Source organism: Mangifera indica, chromosome 6, assembly GCF_011075055.1.
Source record: "Mangifera indica cultivar Alphonso chromosome 6, CATAS_Mindica_2.1, whole genome shotgun sequence".
NCBI classification, from domain to species: Eukaryota; Viridiplantae; Streptophyta; class Magnoliopsida; order Sapindales; family Anacardiaceae; genus Mangifera; species Mangifera indica.
This window is the reverse complement of record NC_058142.1, coordinates 11,460,112-11,481,141: the sequence shown is the minus strand read 5'-3', so window position 1 is coordinate 11,481,141 and position 21,030 is coordinate 11,460,112. Positions and strand designations below refer to the sequence as shown.

Sequence of the window (21,030 nt, the reverse complement as noted above, 5' to 3'; positions counted from 1 at the left end):
ACGCAATATAATGAACATTACCTTAACGCGATATAATAAACATTACCTTACTCCCAAGAACACGTCCGAGGATTCATTCAATACTGTTACTGTTTCTTGCAAATCAATACTCAAAGCCAACTCCTCATTCTCTTTCTTAAGATGTTTACTAAGTGCAACTTCTAATTCATCCTTTCCATCCAATTCAAAAATCTCTTGTGCTAAAGAATCAAGAACATCAATAGAATAAATAGGATTATCATCAGCAGGGTATTTCATGGCATCATAAATATTAAATTTCATAATTTTACCATCAAATTCCATGGTAAGTATGCCACTATAGACATTTATCTTAGTTATAAATGTTTTTAAGAATGGTTTTCCTAACAAAATATGAGTTGTTTGATCATTATTCTTCATATCAAGCACATAGAAATCAGCAGGAAAAACCAAATTATTAATTTGCACAAGCATATCCTTGACAACACTTTTAGGATAGGCATTTAATCTATCAGCTGATTGAATCACAACACCAGTTTCATTCAAAGGTCCAAGTTTTAAATAAGCATATATAGAGTATGACATGACATTGATAGATACTTCTAAATCTAACATGGCCTTGTCAAATCTAGTGTTCCCTATCATACAAGGAATAATAAACATCCCTAGATCCTTGCACTATGTAGGAAGCTTTCTCTGAATAACTATAGAGACATTCTCCCCCACTCTTACCTTTTCACATCCTTTGAGTTTTTGTTTCCTCTTAATTATACATAATTCTTTCAAAATTTTAGCATAACAAGAAACTTGTTTAATAGCATCTAAAAGTGGAATATTTACCTCACATTTACAAAAAGTCTCATATAATTCTCTATTTTGCTCATCTTTTTGAGATTCTACTAAAGCTTGAGGAAAAAAAGGTACCAATTTATAATCAAAAAAAAAAGAAACTTACATTTAGGTACGTTGTCGCCGTCAAGAATATCCTTTTTGTCAATGGGAATAGAACTATCTAAAGTGATATTTTTCTCCTTTTCTTGGTCCGAAGGTGTAAGGGTTGTTTTTACTAGAATTTTAACCTCTTTACCATTTCTCAGAACAATTGCACTTGCATTTTCTTTTGGATTTATAATTGTCTGAGAGGGTAACTTTCCTGAACTTTGTGCCTCTAATAGACTAATTCCAATTGTCATTTGACCCATCTAGTTCTCCAAATTTTGAATACTAGCTTTTGCCTTTTGCTGAAATTGTTTTGTCTCCTATTGAAATTGTATAGTGTTATTAGCGAGAGACTTAACAATATTTTCTAAAGACATACCAGAATTAGATGCTTGGGGTGGTGATTGTCTCAGAGGATCTGATTGCTTATATTGCTAATTTACTTGTGAGTTTCCATAGCTAAAATTGGGATGATCCCTTCATCTGGGTTATATGTGCTTGAATAAAGATCGTACTTCCTTTGTGGTTGTCCAAGAAATCCACCCACTTCATTCACTTGTTCTATGGGCTCTTCTTGAAAGGTTGGGCACATATTAGTTGGATGTTTTGCTACTGAACAAATTCCACAAGATTTCACCGTTTAATTGTTACCTATAGCCATTCGACAAAGAAGAGAGGTTAGACTAGCAATTTGTTGATCAAAGGAAGAAATATTTACCTCATTAACATGTTTAGAAGATGGATCAAACCTAATGCTGAATTGTTGAAAGTTGACAACCATGTTTACAATCAAATTTCTAGTGTCTTCAAGAGTTTTATCCACCAAAGCTCCTCCACTTGCAGTGTCAATCATGCTCATTTCAGTAGGACAAAGGCCTTCATAGAAATATTGAACTAAAAGTTGCTCACTAATTTGGTGATGAGGATAACTAGCACACAATTTCTTGAAACATTCCTAATACTCATACAAGGATTCCCCATTGTATTACCTCACACCACAAATTTCTTTTCGAATGTTAGCTGCCCTTGAAGCTAGAAAATATTTCTCTAAAAACAATTTTTGTAACTCGTTCCATATGGTAATATTTCTAGATGGTAAATAGTAAAGCCAACCCTTAGTTGTGTCTTTTAAAGAGAATGGAAAGGCTCTCAATTTAATTTGCTCTTCCGTCACCCCTGTGTGTTTCATACTCGCTCACACTACATGAAATTCCTTTAAATGCTTATGAGGATCCTCACCTACAAGACCATGGAAAATGGGCAACAAGTGAATTAGTCCTGATTTTAATTCAAAAGTAGTAGTAGCATCTGATGTAGGAAATTGAATGCATAGGGGTTGTTGGTTCAAGTTAGTGGCAATAATCTCTTTCAACGTTATGGCCATGACTTCCCCTTCTGAATTGCTAGCAAATAGAGTTAGGTTAGTCTCTTCCAAATTTTTTCATGCTTCCCTTCTCAATCAATGCACAATCCTCTCTATTTCTGGATCAAACACTAAGTTACCTTGATTAGAAGATCGAGTTACAACCATACACAATCAAAGAAATTCTAATAAACCATAAAAAGGAACAAATAAAAAAAATAAAATAAAAAAAATTCTATACTGAAATTGAAACTAGCAATTCTTTTATTATTTTATTAAATTACAAAAAAAAAAAAAAGGAAATAAAAGATCATGAAAGTCAAAAAAAACAATTAACTAGAATCACTCCCCAACAACGGCGCCAAAAATTTGGTGTGTTGTCATAGGCAACCAAAATTAAAACCTATACTTCTAAAAATATATAATGTGATAGTGCAAGTAAAGGATAGTCCCACGAAGAGTGTCTAATCTAATTTCTATGCTAACATGAATAAGATTAAGGAGAGGGGGTTTGTTTATAACGAAATAAAAGTAAAGAAACAACTAATGAGCAAATTAAATTAATTATCAAAATTAATGAGAAAACATGTCTTGGTCCAAGTCAACATCTACCATTTGAACCTCAACAATTGATCATTGATGCACGAATAGATTTATTCATACTTTAAATATTCACCATTGGAATTACTTTCCTATCTCTCCTTAGTCATAGTTAATTAGAAACAAGTGATCTAATTAACCCTAACTATCAAACAACCTAAGTCAAGCACTATAGATTTAATTTGAGAGTAGCATTAAAAATTAGAGAGATCAATGAAGCTAAACAATAGAAGCATAAGCGATTGTATTTAATTTAGTTGAATGTTCTTCTTAAGATTTAATAATCGCTAATGTAGCAAATCATTAACCTTTAAATGCTTCATATATTAGAAAGATCAAACAATTACAAATTTGATATTTAATTTAGCAGTAGGTTATAATGAATAATTAACTAGTAGGTCTCCTAACAATCAAACAAAATAACCATTAAAATAAATCAAACACAAAAGAACAATTGATACTCAAACAAAAGCAAAGTTCATAATAGTTTATTAGGTCGTGTGAACAAGTATGGGTGTATGAGGAACGACATTACTCTTTGCTTTTGTGTTAATTTTACAAAAAGAAGTTGAAATGTGAAATTGTGTTTCCTTTTATAGACACGCCATGAACAACCATTCACAAGAGATCAATAGTCGTTTATCTTTTTACATTATCTCATTTGAATCTGTGAAATTCCAGATTTCCAATTATGCAAATGTAGGGCTGGATTAGAGCCAAGCCAAGCCGAGCTTAAGCTTGATTTGATTTACATGGAATTGAGCTCAAGCTCGGGTTGATCGAGCTCATTTCAAATAAGTTTAAGCTCGACTTATTTCAAAAGAGTCAAGTTGAGCTCAAGCTTGTTTTATATCAAAATTTTTAGCTCGCAAGTTTGATGAGCTAAACACTTTAAAGCTCAAGCTCGAAAATGTTGAAGTTTTAGGCTCAAGCTCAAGTTTGAACTCATTTGAGCTTAGCTCATTTCAGACTTGTTTGAGTCAAGCTTGACCTCGAGCTTAATTTGAATCGAGCCTTATGCAAATGGATAAGTTTTTGGATAAGAAAATTCAAATCTAAGTCATTATGAACGAGCATTCATCAAGGATGAATGACTATTCATAGTCTTGGTAAAGCAAAAGACTATGTTTTTATTGATGATGCTACATGATAGGTGTGGATGTTTGTTTTGAAAACAAAAGACTAGGTTTTTGGTATTTTAAGAAGTTTTATGTCATGGTAGAAAGAGGGACAATCAAATCCTTAAAATGTCTTTGCATTGACAATAAAAGTAAATACACATCAAAGGTGTTTGAAGACTATTGTTCAAAGCATGACATTGGACAAGAAAAGGCAGATCTTGGCAGCCCGCAACATAATGGTGTAACTAAGAGAATGAATAGAACTATCATTGAGAATGTCAAATGCTTGCTAAAGATGACAAATCTACCTAAGCCATTTTAGAGAGAAACACTCTACACTATCTATTTATTCTCACTTAAAGATTTTTTGTTACAAAGCCTTTGTGCATGTACTTAAGGAACAAAGACAAAAGATGATAAAACCACTCCTTGCATATTTTTGAGTTAAGGAGTATAGAGTTTGGTTACAGATTATAGGATCAAAAGGAAAAGAAAATTGTTAGATCTAGAGATGTAGTGTTTCATGAACAAGAGATGCTAGATGAGTCAGAAAAAATTGAGAAGCCAAACACCAATAATTTTGTTGATCTTTCACCACTATCTCATTCAATCAAATATGTCACAAAAGAAGAGTTGAATAAAGAATTTGGGATAAATAATGAGCTTGAACTAGTTAATGTGAATGATACACAAGCAAAAGGTGTTGAGTAAGGGGAACAACCTCCTCTACCTTTGATTGCAAGGCCTGAGCTAAGAAGATCTCCTAGAGGATACATTTCATCCACTACATATCCCAATTCTAAGTATATCACTCTTGTTGAAGAACGAAAGCCTAAAAGCTTCTAAGAAGTTCGAAGCCATAAAGAAAGAGTTTAATGGATGAAAGCAATGCAAGAAGAGAAAGAAGAATAATACTTACGAGTTGGTTATACTTTCTAAAGTAAAAGTCCTTGAAGAATAAATGGGTGTTCAAGCTAAAGAATAGTGCTTGAGAGGTAGCTCTAAGATGTGCTTGTGTTTTTATGGCTTAAAACCAATTTTGGAAGGGTATACTAACACAGATATGGCAAGAGGCCTTGATAGTAGAAAATCAACTTCAAGGTATGTGTTTACTTTTTCAAGGGGAGTTGTGTCATAACAGTCTAAACTACAAAAGTGTGTTGTCATGTCTACAACTGAAGTTGAGTATATATTGTTGCAATTGACACAAGTAAAAAGATGTTTTGGTTGAAAGGATTTTTCTAAGAATTGGGTTAGAAGCAAGATAAGTATGTGGTTAACTGTGATAGCCAAAGTGCTTTGGATTTGAGCAAAAATGCTACATACCATAATCACACCACACATATTAATGTGAGTTACCGTTGGATTCGTGAAATAGTGAACAACCAAGTAGTGACCTGAGATAAACACCAATTTTACACCAAGATGGCAAGACAAAACTCCAAGTGATGTTGAGGAGCTAACATTCTTCCCATAGGTTGGAAGGGGAGATTGTTGGCCTAATGGTCTTAAAAGTCTAACTTACATTATTAAATAAATAAATGAGATGTGCATAGTGTGTGTAAGTTATCTGGGATTTGAAGAGTGGTAGTTTATTTAATTCCCACTAAAATTGGACAATTACTCATAAAATCCAATTTTACATTTACACTCTTTTTATAAATAAATATAAATATGTTTCTTTTGGGCTTTTGGGTGTGACACACACACAAAACCAAAATTACACGTTAAAGAATTTATTTTCTTGCGTAGTAAATTAAAGAAAGAAAATGCTAAATTTTTTTCTTATGTTTATTCATCACTGGGTATTATTAAGATCATCAAGGTATATTTCAAAAATTATATAAAAAGTTATTTCCTTTATATTGATCCATAATAGCAAAGTATTATGAGATTTCAACAAGGAAAATAATTAGAGTATTTCTTAACTATTGATCTCAAATTCATAATTAATTTGAAAGTGATTATATTTGGTTTTTCTTGATAATGACTTTAATTTTAATTTGACCCTTCACTTTTTTTCCTCTACTCTGAAGGGTTTTTTATGTAAATCATATGTTCTTGCTTATGAGTGTTTTGTTTTATTTCTTATACACAATTGATTTTTCTGGTAAATTGTACGCAATTGATAATTTTTTGTAATTAATTAATTTAATTAATTCGTATAATTGTATTTATTTTTGTGGCTGCAACAGGATTCACATATTATGCGCTAAGACAATGTGGCAAGCGTACCAAGGATGTCTTTTGTTGTTCTCATGCTTTAACAGCTACTCACTCACTCTTCCAATGCCTTGAGAACCAGCGTTTTAATTAAGAGTTGTTCCATTATTTCTATATATGATTCTGCTGAAACCTTGAGCTGCTCGATCGCTAACTTGATTGTATCTTTGCGCTCCAAAACAATTAATAGATATTTTAAATCTTTCTGTTGGTTTTTTTTTTAAATATATTTTTATGAAATTAGCCATATATCGGTACTTCGTTGGCTGACCTTTTCTCTTCTTTTTTCTGACTTGCACAAATTTTCTATATTATTTTTTTATAAGAATGATGGCCCATGAGATGTCATGGACACCAGGCGGAGCTGGTAAAATGAAAAATTATTTAAATAGAAGAAGTAGATTCGCAACATCAATTGCGTGTCTTCGACCACATCTATCCTAATCTCCCTATATTTTAAAAGTCCAAGACTGGACCGTATGATATAATAATACAATGACTTATTACGGTTGAAAATTGCAAACATTGAATTCAAAAGTCTTTGAATGAACAATTCAGCCGCAACAAAACATTACGATAAATTGTAACTAGTTAAATTTGTCTCCGTAATTAAAACTTTACAGACCGAAGGTGTTTCAATGGCAAAAGGTTATTCAAGACTGCTTTTCGTCTTCTCTTCTAGTTTCATACATCTCTTTGTTCTCTCCCTTGCCCAACCAAACTTTATAGTCCAACATTGTTCAGATAATAATGGAAATTATACCATTAACAGCGCCTACGAAACAAATCTCAATAGCCTCCTGTCCTCCATCTCCTCCAACACAGCAATAGACTATGGATTTTACAATGAATCTTCTGGCCAAGAACCTGACAAAGTGAATGCAATCGCTCTTTGTAGAGGAGATGTTTCACTTGAAGTCTGTCGAGGCTGTGTCACAAACGCCACTCAAAAGATTTTGCAGGTGTGTCCCAACCAAAAGGAGGCTATTGGATGGTATGATGAATGCATGCTACGATACTCCAACAACTCCATTTTCAGAGAGATGGAAACTCAACCTCAGTTTGATTTGGTTAACACACAAAATGTCACCGGAGATGTCAGTGCGTTTAATACGGGACTGCAGGATTTGTTGACCAACTTGCGGAACACAGCGGCCTCGGGGAGTTCAGTTCTCAAGTTTCAAACGGGAAATACAACTGCAAATTTTCAGTCCATATATGCACTTGTGCAGTGTACTCCTGATTTGTCTGCCGATATGTGCTCTGATTGTCTTGATCAGGTTATTGGAGAAATACCATCTTGTTGCAGTGGCAAGATTGGAGGCAGAGTTCTTACACCAAGTTGTTACTTCAGATTTGAGCTTTACCGTTTCTTCAACTCAACGGTTAACTTGCTGCCGCCACCGCCTACGGAAGGTATAGATTGCTGATCAAGACATCTTTTTCCATTTTGTTCTGAAAATGAAAGCTATCACCATTTTTCATTGTGTTCTGAATAAGCAGTTTTTTGTTTTAGGCGTGCATAATTTATGTTGCGTTCCCTAAAGTTGACAGATTCTTGCTCCTTTGATCAAACAAACTCGGTCTCTCAGTTTCTGTTTTAATTAGCATTCACTCCTCTGCTTTTTGCAGGAAAAGGAAGTAGCACAGCTCGAACTGCCATCATCATTATTGTTCCAATACTTCTTGTTGTAATACTTATCATCTCCATATTTGTCTTTCTCAGGATGAGAAAGCCAAAGGAAAAATTTGATAGTAAGTTAAAAATGAATTCATTTTTTACCCTAATTGGGATGCCGATCAATTTGTTGACAAGAAACGCTACTTAATGTTTAAAATGCCATAATTATTTGTCTTCGGTAGATATCAACTAAAGTTACCGAGGAGATTAACGTTCATCAAAACATTTCTAAAGGATACTGTTTTTTTGGTTTTTTTTCTAATGTTACTTACTGCAGAAAACTCTTCCTTGATATGTTTTGTATATTTTTAATGAATGGAAAAATTAATTCCAGAAGCCTTTGCCTTAATAAGCTAACTTTTCTTTGTAGGTGACGCTGTGGATGAAATTAGTGGGGCTGAATCGTTACAATTCGACTTTAATACAGTTAGAGTTGCAACCAATAATTTTTCGGATGCTAATAAGCTTGGACAAGGAGGATTTGGTGCTGTTTACAAGGTATAATATCATATATATGCCAAAACACTGACTCAGGAAGTTCAAAAACTTAAAAGAGTCCCATATTCACTACATTCTGATGTACTTTCAGGGTAGACTTTTGAACGGACAAGAAATAGCTGTAAAAAGGCTATCAAAGGGTTCTGGACAAGGGGATTTAGAATTTAAGAATGAGGTTCTTTTAGTGGCCAAGCTTCAACACCGAAATTTGGTCAGACTGCTTGGTTACTCCTTGGAAGCAAATGAAAGACTCCTCATCTATGAGTTTGTGCCTAATACAAGCCTGGATCACTTTATATTCGGTATGTACAGTTCTGAAATGACTCAATAATACTTCCTTCATTTTCATTACTGAAATGACAAGTATTGTATCTAGATACAACCTTACTTAATCTAGTTCTGACAAATAAAAAATTCTTAATGATCATTATTATTCCATTGCATCGACTCTTGGACTTGTAGATCTGAAGGAGCGTACACAACTAGATTGGGAAACACGTTACAAAATTATAGGAGGCATTGCTCGAGGACTTCTTTACCTTCATGAAGATTCTCGCCTTCGAATTATTCACCGTGATCTCAAGGCTAGTAATGTTCTCTTGGATGCAGAGATGAATCCCAAAATTGCAGACTTTGGTATGGCTAGATTGTTTGAGCGAGATGAAACTCAAGGCAATACAAATAGAATCGTTGGAACATAGTAAGCATACTCAACAAGCAAGAATTAATAATTTTAACTGTTTAAGTCCCCTCCAGATGATTGATATTTCAATTTGAAATGAATGTTGGTGTTGATATGCAGTGGTTATATGGCTCCAGAGTATGCAATGCATGGACAATTCTCAGTGAAGTCAGATGTTTTTAGTTTTGGAGTATTACTTCTGGAGATTGTATGTGGTCAAAGAAATAATAGCTTCCGCATTCGAGAGAATGAAGAAGATCTTCTAAGCTTTGTAAGTATAAACTTATCCGGGAAAGTTTCCATTTTACAGAGTTCATGTGTTCAATGTGAAATAAAAAATTTTGCAGGCATGGAAAAATTGGAGTGATGGGACCACTACGAATCTCATAGATCCCACATTAAGCATTGGTTCAAAAAAGGAAATGATAAAATGCATTCACATTGGATTACTATGTGTTCAAGAAAGTGTGGCGGACAGGCCAACAATGGCTTCGGTTGTTGTCATGCTTAATGGCAACTCCCTCACTCTTCAACTACCTTCTGAACCAGCATTTTTTATGCACAGCACCATATCAAACAGATCATCCTCTGCTGGCTATTCAAGAGTTGCAAAGTTCGACCACTTGAACAGCGAAACTGTCCCGTTGTCAACAGAGGAGGCATCAGTCTCTGAGCTGTATCCTCGATAGTCCTAAGAACTTTTGCATCATTTGCAAGTTTGTTGTGTTGAATTCCAGAGCCATTGTGAAAAGTGATTTCATCTTTTGAATGGTTTGTATTTGAAGGAACTTTAATTTTCAAACTTATCTTAGTATGCAGAGACAAAAAAGAGCATTATGATGCTATGATAGGATTCCGAACTTCAAGTTCCTTAGCATGAAGTGGTTTAGATATTATAATGTCGTCTATTTGATACATTTATTCATAGAATTAGCTCACTGTACATCGGTAGCTCATTTTCTTTCTCTCAATTCTTGCACAATTGCATAATCAGCACAACTTCTGGGGAAAAGAACCCCACCTGTGCTGGATGGTTCCTTCTCTTCTTCTTTTATCACTTTAGCTACTCTTTGAGACTTCTCCAATTATATGCTTCCAAGTTGATAATATGTATATTCCCATTAAAATTTATTGCTTCTCCCAAATGCCTATGCTTTGTGCTCCATTCACTTGTACTGGGATGAATTCATTTATGAGAAATCTGGTTTGTAGCGTCTTCTCTTAAAAAAGTGCCATCAATCAACTTGTCTCAGACGGTTTGCAGAATTAAGAGATCTGTGAAAGGGAAGTCCATATAACCCATGAATCAAATCATAAAACCAAATTAAATAATAAAACTGGTAAGAAGACTGGCTATATTTGGCCAACAATTACTTTCTTTGAAGACGGTCTAGGGATTGCTTAGCGGAGAATTTAGGGATTGACTACAGATAATATTCTTATATTTCACTATCAATTTTTGCAAGATGGGTAGGCCAACAGCTAAAACGGCACCTTTATCATTGAGACAAGTTGTTCACTCGTGCAGCTATGGCATAATTTTCTACTGCTGCCCAAACGAGACGATTTCTAGATAAGAAGAATCAGCAATCGATTGCTCCTGCATCTTTTAAGGTTTCAAAGGGTTTGGTTGGAAAGGTGTTTTCAACGTAATCGAGAAGAAAAGTTAACACTAAACAGGTCTCCCAAGAAATCCAGAATTAATTGTTATTAGCAAAAAAAGAATATGTCCAAGTTTGCGGCACTACATTTATATTATTGTTTAAGTATATTGCCCCGGTGTTTCCCTGCGGCACACATAAGTGCGTCTTGACTTGTTCCAACCCACTGAAGTATGAAATAGCCAGAATCACCACGTTGCTTCTATTCGAAAGTAAAAACAATCTGTGATGGGGTAACAGAGTAAAAGAAGAGGAAATAAAATAATTTAAAGAAAAAAGGAACAATTTAGAGAGAGAGGAAGTGACTTTAGAGACAAAGATGAATGGATTATTTATCATCTAAAGCTTCTCTTGATGGCTTTTACAACGATTTATCCAATGAATCTATGGACGTCACTTTAGCCAGTCAAGGTATCAGACAACGTTACCGTGAATGCATGCTACAGTATTTTAACAAAAGCTTCTTCGAAGTGACAGCAGCATCACTAGCAACTGCTAATCTGGAATGTGGATAATTAATAATACTACTTCACATGATGAACCAACTTCGGAGCACTGCGTTTGATATTCACACTTATAAATTCTGCGCCAATACGGAGAAGATGTTTGGAACAGACCAAGCATTGTTGTTTTAGAATTGTATAATTGTGTGTATTAAATTAATCAATAATAAAATAATATATACAACTATAATATAATCCTTCACATAATTAACTCACAAATAGAGTGAATATCAATACTGATACGATGAGTGCAAGCATGGAAGACAAGATTCATAGCTATGTGAAGAGTAGATTAATTGTGATAAAGCAATAGCGGATATACTTCTTAGCAATCAAAGAAACAGGATTACAGCCAAGAAAAACACAACCACCAACCTAGTTAGTAGATATAGGAATGGAAAAAATAGTAAAGGAATGAGAGTATGATACAATGATTGATGAAACCTATGTTCATAAAAATATAACCATAAAATTTGGACACGAGAAAAATACGGAATATATATACGAGTTTAATATAAAACATTGTCAATAATATATTTTTAAAAATATAATAATATCAACCTAATTTTAACATTTTTCATGGATCATCTAATTAAAATCAATATCGCATTTCAAATGAAAAGTATTCGACTGACTATTACATCTAATCTAGCATATAATACATAATTGATAGTCAAATTATAATGTCAATACTCTTAAACATAATACATAGCCAATAATTATAGTCTCTTAAGCACATTAATATAGCTAGTTAAGAAATCACGGTAGATGATTTTTTTTTTTTTAATTTTGCATGTGTAAAGAAATCTAACAATAATAGATCATTTATGTCCTACTTTTATCCTTTGTGGACTATAGCCAAATCATATTCAAGTTAAGTAGATATCATGCTCATGAATTAAAAAGAAAATAAAAAAGTAAATATAAATAAGAAAACTCTAAACCCTAAATAAAAATAATCCTAGAGATATAATATGTAACACCCTTCTCCAAATATATATTCATACCTAGAATATAACCCGAAGAGACATACATGACTAATCTAGTTAATTTAAAACTTTATAATTTAATGCATGATCATAAATTCTCAAGCGTGTAAAAATGTGCGATTAGAAGATACTAAAATACCTCATTTATTAATATTCATAAACATAGATATTTGAAACTGAATTGAAATAATATTGGTGTATAAATAACTATGAAATCACAACTGAGTGTCTAAATACATGAATATAGATAAATATGAATAAAATGACTAATACGCCCCTCACCCTTGTGTAGCTACTCATTGGACTGTTAGATTCCCCACATGCCCTGCTACACACCTCTACCTGCAAAAGAATAGAAATGAATGCATGAGTAAAAACATTCAGTAAATTGGTGACCTCTTGGCACCCTGAATATATATAAAATTGATTAACTTGACACTTCATTTGTAAATCTGGATGTGTTACAACTTGGTGCTTTTATGCTTTGACATAGGTCATACAATGATTACTAAGACCTAAGTTGAAATCAACATATTTGATGCCATAGTGAAAACGTAAGACAACTTGCGTGTCATTATCTTGCGTGTATTGTGTATATGTCATACGACCAATTAGGGTAGCTATCTAGAACACGTTGGTCATACGAGGAAAAATCTGGTCACAGTCTTTTCCCTTACCACATAAGCTAATTGAAACTATTGTCTAAACCATATGGGAATGACCGTTACTGTGGGTACATATGTGGTACATCATGTTGGCCACCTAAGGAAATATATGAAAAGCCACAATTTTTACCATGCACACTTGAATAAACTAGATGGCTATGTGCCTTTACGCCGAGTGCATAATGCATCTCATGGATATCCATCCCTACCACTTTCACACATCTTGCCACTTATGCACACTGTTGGTGGTTATCTAGATGTGAACCATTTTCCTTAACTTTTCTTATTTTAAATCCGGATCTGACAGGTCTTGTGTCATCTTCCACATAGTTAGACACTTTTTCTAATTCTATCTAGCTTGTTTTTCTTTACTAAAGTCTCGTGTTCTTTCTTGTTTCTTTTGTTTCCCTTTCATCATGTTTGAACTAAAGGTAAAATAGTCTTTTACTGGCCACAAAGGTGTGTACTTAAGGTGCACCCTCTTGTGCCTATTTTTAAGTGCAGTATCCACTTTTGGAAAGTCACACACTGGCGTGTCTTGTACCAACTTTCGTGCACAACTTTCCTCAAAATGAGCATAAAACTATAGAACTTTCCTAATTTAAACTTAGGATACACAGACATGTATGAGACCATACACGACCGTGTGTCACGATCTGAATATCACGAAAACTCTCAGATTCTTTTGTTTTGTAACTATCATCTAGTGATATGACCATGTATCAAACTTGAGAAGGGCATTTAGGCATCCCACATATATTTTAACGATTAAACATGCTCACAAAAGAATCTAACATCACAAATCATAATTGAAAGCCTATCCTTGTCTTTCGTTCATCATTCAATAGCATGTTAATGGCAAAACAAATAACATCATTATCATTTAATCATATCCAATATCACAAAATCACCATAATATTCTAAAAGATCATTAACAACATCATAGTCTATAATTTCAAGCCCTAAATTCATTTAAAGCATTTTTGCCAAGCACAGGAAAGAGACTAACTTGTCTTCTAACATACAAATAGTCTTCACATACAAGACTCTCATCTTACAGCTTTTTCGTTTAGGTGCAACTAGGGTGAGAAAATAATAAGAGGATTAGGTTAAACGCACTTTTATTTTTGCTGGTCGAATACAATACACAGGCATGTATGAACTCTACATAGGCATGTGTCATGTTACACAACTAAGATAACCTCCAATCTTGTTGCGATTCTTATTCTTATCTGATAAATTCAAATTTGTTGATACTACATGGTCATCTATACCCTTATACCTAGGCATGTATAGCTCTGGAAACATTAATGAACTCTATTTAAATCAAGGAAAAAGATTAAAAAGCCCTTGGACGTACGTACAAGTGTTACATAACATTATACCCCAAAAATCTCTATCTTGTCCTACATTATTTGCCCTATCTAAGAAGAACTTCATAGAAATAAAAAAGGGATTTATTATACCATTATCAATTAAGTTACAAATTTTATTGCAACAAAAACAAAAAAGGCAAAAATATATCATTGCAAGATTCTTTAGTATAAATCTGATAAAGTAATAAATTTCTTACCTTGAATGGGTTATCGATATGAATTGTTGTTTCCCAACGTCAATAAATTGAATGATGAAATGATGAGTTGATGGTGAGAAATAGAAATTGAAAAGAAAAAATTTAGGATTTTTTTTTGGGAAGAAAAAAGAACACAATTTGCTTAATATCAGTTTTATATACTTTATATAAAATGACATAATTTGTGATTTGTAGAACGATGTTGTTTCGTCATTTGTCAAATACAAAATTAAAAAAAAAGAGGTAATGTAAAATACGATTGTTTAATATGACAAACATATAAAGTATATGTTTTTAGTCTAAAGATACAATAAAATGTGTTTAAAACGACAAAATACAACAGGCATATATAATACGCTTACAAAAGGTTTATTTACTACTAGGCTTATTTAGTAACTAGGACCATTGTGAAGGGTTTTTTAGGCCATCAAAAACCAACAAGGCAGCAAAATATACAATTTAAAATCAGAGAATAATTTGTGTAGCCTATGGATCACATTTTAGGGAAGGTAGATTCATAAAACATGTTATAGCACAAACATACGACATTTAACAACATAATACCTATGTTAAATGACTTCCTCAATTCTTTTTGTGGCAAGTAGGACATCATCTGATGTGATTCTAATCAAATTAAGGAGAGTTTTTAACAAATAATCCTCTTTAGAACAAATTTGATCAAATAGGAAAGAATAGAAATACAACAAACTTGCAAAAGAAAATATCAAAAAATCCAAGTTTAAAGGCAAGGCCACCAACTTGGCTGTCCATGACCATACCTAGATAAAGATTTGGATAAAGGAAATAAAACTCTCTCAAGACCAATTTCGTTGTTTTATTCAAATATCATTCAAGTCTAAAAATTATAAGTGAAGACAAGGCTGAATATATAGGCCAAATATAAAGTGGTGCAATAAACAAGTAAAGGCACCTTAAAACCACAATACAATGTTTTTGACCATTGGGATAAATCCATAATCCTAATTAAGAAATCTTAAAACTAGTAAAAAACATGGATCTTAATTCAAATTCAAATATTTTGCTACAAATAAAGTAAATATACAGTTGGCTAGGAAAGTCGTCCTTGTCTTTGCCCAAAATGTAGGCCAAACCAAATTTAAATACCTTGTCATAAAAATAGTGAACAAGTAGAAGGCTCATAAAGAAACCTTGTCTTTAACCAATGTAGAGTTGCTATTTAATGTTTTGTCTCTTATATGTTTTTTCCATCCAAGAATTATAATTTTGTCCCATTTGAGCATGTTATAACTCAAAGTTAGGGTTGGGCTATTTGGGCTATCCAAGACTGGGATTGGAAAGGTAGAGCCAATTAAAATGAGTAGGGTTTGTTTTGCATTCATTGAAGGATGTAAATTGAATAAGTGTTTATTGTGTTATCCTTTACCTTAGTTTAGGTCCAATAAAGATTTGTTGTTGACCTTGGGCTTGAATTCACATATCCTCCTCGAGTTGAAGATGATTTACCCTCATATCCATAAGAATAGTTAAAATTGCCTTATGCTCTTGAATTGCTCCCTCATTTTGGTTCCTACTTAAAAACATACTATCCTTTTTAATTTCTACTCTTTTAGGAGTTGGATATAGTTGTGAAGGGCTAAGAAGGACTGAGGTTAGGAACTTTTCCCTAAACCTGAAGGAATATGTATTCTTTCTCCTATCATGTTTTACACTTATATTAAATTGTCAAGGTCTATCCAACAATACCTGGCAAGCATCCATAGGGATAACATCACACAAAATTTGATCAACATAATGTTTTCCTATAGTGAATGATAAGAGTACTTGCCCTATAACTTGTACACTATTCCCATTACTTAGCTATTGTAACTTGTAACGTTGAGGGTATGGTGAGAATGGTAAATTTAACTTATTCATAAGTTTTGTTAAAACCACATGAGCACAACTTCCACCATCCACTATGTCCAAACACACCTTGACATTGATGGTGCATATAGTTTAAAATATGTTAAGCCTTGATCTTCATAGGGGTTGTTTTGAATGTGTAAGGCTCGATGAAACATTAACATATTTCTATTATCTGCTTTAATGATCTCTTCATCTTTCTTGTTTTCCATCTCCTCAACTTTATTATCTTCCATATTTTGGTAAGCTTTTTCAATTTCTTCAATCTTTTTAAGTGTCATTACCTTTCTATTTGGACAATTTACTTGAAAATGCCTATAACCATGACATTTAAAACATTTCTTGTCATTTTGGCTGGATTTCATAGGAGTAAGTTTGTCCTTAGAAGCTTTCATAATGTTATCCTTGCATTTGTCTTTAGAACTAAGTTTAGATTGAGAATAAGACATGGAGCCCTTGATAAAAATAGTCCCCTTTATGAAAGTGCAAATGGGCAAATTCTTCATACTTCTCCTTTAGTTCTCCATTCTAATGGCAAGTTTGCAATCATATTTAAAGGAACAATATGGTTGTAATTCCACCATATTGGTTATATCTTCCTGCAAGCCACCAAGGAACTTAGTCATGGTTTGTTCCTTTAACTCAAGTATTTCACTTCTCATCATTAATTTTTCAAAGTCTTAAATGTATTCTTCAACACTACTATTTCCTTACTTAAGTGTATGCAATTTGAAGTAAAGTTTTTGTCTATGGTTTTCAGGTAGAAATCTTCTCTTTAGAAGTTTCTTCAATTTCTCCCAAGAATGAACCTTATCTTTCCCTTTTCTGCTCCTTTGTTTCTTTACATTCTCCTACTATAATGAAGCATAGTCCTTGAATTTAAAGATAGTCACTTTACACTTTTTCTTATCAAAATATCCTTTGTACTCAAACACCTTCTCAATATGTTAGTCCCCTAAGTGTTTAAATGATAATAAAAACGTAAATTAAAATTGCTAACATGCCCATAGAATATGTTAAAGCATTACAAATTAGACAAAATGTGAAAAATATAGGAATCAACTAAGGAATGATTAGTAGTCAAGAATGAACTATTGGTACAAGGAAAATTTTCACTCAGTGTCCAAGTCATTCACACTTTTAAAATTCTTGAGCAATTCCATTGGGTTTAGAACAACCAATACTAATTTTGTATTGTTCGTTTATTACCTATTTTTGTATAGAATGAAAATGATGCCTTGTACAAGACTCGTTCTCACAAACAAAAGTCAATATTTTCATGCCAACCATTCATACATGTGTCCAAACTGTTCGTAATGAAAAAATTTAGTTGGTATGAATGTTACTCATCAAGTCACTTCACATCTTGTTCACAGTTTTATAATTCTGGAGACTAAGGATCTAAAGGCATGAATGATTGGTACATCAAATCGCATAGATCAATACTAGGTGATAGGTGTGTTTAAAGTTGACAATTGGAAACTTTTACTAAGGTTGACCTTTAGTTGAAATTGGTAATACATACTGTTCTAGAAAGAAGTCCAAACCATTCACTTGCATTTTTCCAAGAAAAATGTTTCTTTCAAATGTCAACAGTTATGATATCAACTCCCATGTCGCTACTGTGACTTCAGCCATATTTTCTTATAAATTGAGCAAAATTCAAGTGAAGAATGGTGAGAAAAATGCATTGTGATAATTCTTAGCCAATTCTCTTTATTATTGTTTCATACTCTCTCTCACTAAGCTTATACTTCTATCTGTGAGAGAAACTAGTATGTTTCAATTGTATTTCCAGACTTTGTGAGGCATTATATACTTAACCATTGTACTTAAAACATTGTGGGCAAAATCTTATATCAACTATTGTTTTTGGGCAAAATCCCAATGAAATTACATATAAAGAATTTTCAAAGTGATAATGGAACTCTAATGTGATTTGATTGGAGAAGTAGAGGTAAAAGGTTTGCAAAAGAAAGCTTTGAACCACTCTAAATTGAGATTTTCTAAACTTTACTCTCTTATTTGAGCATTTAGTTATTAATTGATTGTTTTTGTTATTTGTGTGTATTAAAATTATTAAAGAATTTATTTGCCCCCCTTTTAGTTCATTTATCATTTTATAAGGGTTTTACAAAATGGCATACAACCAATCGACAAAGTCATCCAAGTTAAGGCTTCCTTCAAATTCTAGAATTTCAACTTTTAATCTTTAATCATCATCCATGGGTCTTCTCCTTCTTTTAGTTACCTTGATGTCACTTGAGTCACTAAGGGGATTTCTTTTTCATAATGTTAAGGTTAGGCTAGGTGTCTTTGATGATATAGGTGTCTTCTTTGGTGAAAATTTGGTTCATGGTTAGGTGTTATGTGGACTTCATTAGGTTGGGTTTGGTTTTGGGTTTGAGTTTTCAAGAGTTGGAGAACTTTGGCTAATTGTTCTCTAAGTTCATTAACCTTAAAGGTCGAAAATAGGTGCAATGAAGTAACTTTACTATTTGGATAAAATTTGGCTAAGGTGGAGCATGTGTTTGGTATGATTTTTTTTTTAATGTAAATGTATGGTTAGTGTATGTATAGGTATGGCTATAGGAAATATTGCGCTTAGGATGTCTTTGGTTAGGTTGAAATTGTTTAGGCTAAAGAAATAATAAAATTCGACAAAGCTAAAATTTTTCAATGGATAAACAATAAATTTGAGCGTGAACAGTAACTTCGATTAATGATGAAAACAGAATCATAAGCAAACTCACTCACACAAGCTCTGATACTAAATAATGTGATTCCAATCAAATTAAAAAGAGTTTTCAACAAACAATCCACTAACAAACAATCCATTTTCAAACAAGAAGGAATGAAAATACAAAAAACTTACAAATGAAAATGCCAAAAGATCTAAGTCTAAAGGCAAGGCCACCTACTTGATTATCCACCACCAAACCTAGGCAAAACTTTAGATAAAAGAAATAAAACTCTCTCAAGAGCAATTTAGTTGTTTCATTCAAATATCATTCAAGTCTAAAGATTACAACTAAAATCAAGGCCATATATATAAGCCAAATACAAAGTAGTGCAATAAACAAGTAAAGGAACCTCAAAAACCACAATACAATGTTTGACCATTGGTATAAACCTATGATCCTAAGTAAGAAACCTTAAAACTAATACAAAAGATGAATTTTAATTCAAATTCAAATATTTGGCTGCAAATAGAGTAAACAAATAGTTGGCTAGAAAAGACATCTTTATTTTTGCCCAAAATGAAGGTCAAACCAAATTCAAATACTTTGCCATAAAATGAGTGAACAAGTAGTAGGCTCAAAAAGAAACCTTGTCTTTAACCAATATGGAGTTCTTATTTAATGTTTTGTCACTCTAATGTTTTTCCATCCAAGTAGCTTAATTTTGTCTTATTTGAGCATGTTATAACCCAAAGTTAGAGTTAGGTTATTTGGGCTACCCAAGACTTGGATTGGATAGGTGAGGCCTAATTAAAATGAATTAGGTTTGTTTTACATGTATTAAAGGAAATGAGTGGAATAAATGTTTATTGTGCTATCATTTACCTTAGCTTAGGCCCAATAAAGATTTTTTTGCTAACTTTGGGCTTGAATTGACATCATTATGCAACCCACAGTAAGATGAAACCTTGATATCCACACGAAGCATGCATTGAAAAAGGATAAAACCTTTTACTAGAGGCTGCTAGGGCTTTATGAGCAAGTTGTCTCTATGAAACAATAAGCCTATGTTGACTAGGGTTTTCTAAAAGACAAATAAAAATCACAAAACTATGTTTTTATTTATAGAAAATGTCATGAAAAATCATTCATGTGACATGAACGGTTGTTCATGCTTGATCCTTATTCATACAATACGGGATTCATTAAGATCTTCAGATGTAGCTTTGGATAAAACTTTATCCTAATCCAATTCACCATGAATAGACATTCATAGTCAAGGAAAAAATCAAACTGAATTGATTCAATCCTTTTGTACAAGTCTAGTCTATTCTCAATTTCAACCCAATCCAAAATACACTAAGATTATCACCAAATAACCTTATGTCTTTAAGTCTTAATCAACTTTTATATACGTGTGATTCATAAGCTCTCTATCAAATACATAGTGTTTAAATTCAATTGAATTTGGACACAGACTAAGATTAACTCTAGCAAGAAATCATAACCACCTGACTGACAAAGTGTCAATGAACATTTCTAGGTTTTATCAATTACTTGGTTATATATAATATGATCTCTTTGTCAATCGATATCTCTCGAAGCTAAGAAATGGATGTGTGCATATTTTAGTAACTCTTTAATATGAGCTGATACACATCAATAACCAAATGACTCAAGTTAGGTTTTGACCCAATCCTACTTTGGCCATAAATTTGAGTGCTACCCTAACAAGTAATAGTGATGAAATTATTATAGTGTTAGTGACCCTACCAAAAGGTGACAACAATTCTCACATGTCAAAGCTATTAGTTGACAATAACAACCATAAATTTAAGGGATTATGAATGTTTTTGAAATGGTCTTCTAATGTGTTCATAAATTCCTATAATCAGTCATCTGTTTCCCTCAGCATGACTCTGCCATTCTAAGGGTATATAATTCGTATGATCATAATATGTAAACATTATCAAAATTGAATGATTAAA

General features: G+C 32.8%; 2 protein-coding genes across 2 annotated transcripts; both read left to right on the top strand.

Annotated features, from left to right (window-relative positions):
- Positions 1 to 6,863: 6,863 nt before the first annotated feature.
- LOC123219662 (cysteine-rich repeat secretory protein 38-like) lies at positions 6,864 to 7,655 on the top strand. The gene has a single exon (XM_044641661.1). The coding sequence runs from the start codon at positions 6,864 to 6,866 to the stop codon at positions 7,653 to 7,655; it is 792 nt and encodes a 263-aa protein (XP_044497596.1).
- Positions 7,656 to 7,863: 208 nt separating this feature from the next.
- LOC123218507 (cysteine-rich receptor-like protein kinase 26) lies at positions 7,864 to 10,015 on the top strand. Its single transcript, XM_044639980.1, has 6 exons — positions 7,864 to 7,980; positions 8,277 to 8,404; positions 8,496 to 8,706; positions 8,867 to 9,104; positions 9,207 to 9,357; positions 9,434 to 10,015. Exons 1-6 carry the CDS (start codon positions 7,953 to 7,955, stop codon positions 9,773 to 9,775), a joined length of 1,098 nt encoding a protein of 365 aa, XP_044495915.1. The 5' UTR covers positions 7,864 to 7,952; the 3' UTR covers positions 9,776 to 10,015.
- Positions 10,016 to 21,030: the final 11,015 nt, after the last annotated feature.

Bases quoted from the DNA above. Each gene is read 5' to 3' on its own strand.
- LOC123219662 (XM_044641661.1), top strand. From the start codon at position 6,864: ATGGCAAAAGGTTATTCAAGACTGCTTTTCGTCTTCTCTTCTAGTTTC.
- LOC123218507 (XM_044639980.1), top strand. From the start codon at position 7,953: ATGAGAAAGCCAAAGGAAAAATTTGATA. The intron at 8,405-8,495 runs GTATAATATCAT...ATGTACTTTCAG, and splicing joins GATTTGGTGCTGTTTACAAG to GGTAGACTTTTGAACGGACA. The intron at 9,105-9,206 runs GTAAGCATACTC...GTTGATATGCAG, and splicing joins AATAGAATCGTTGGAACATA to TGGTTATATGGCTCCAGAGT.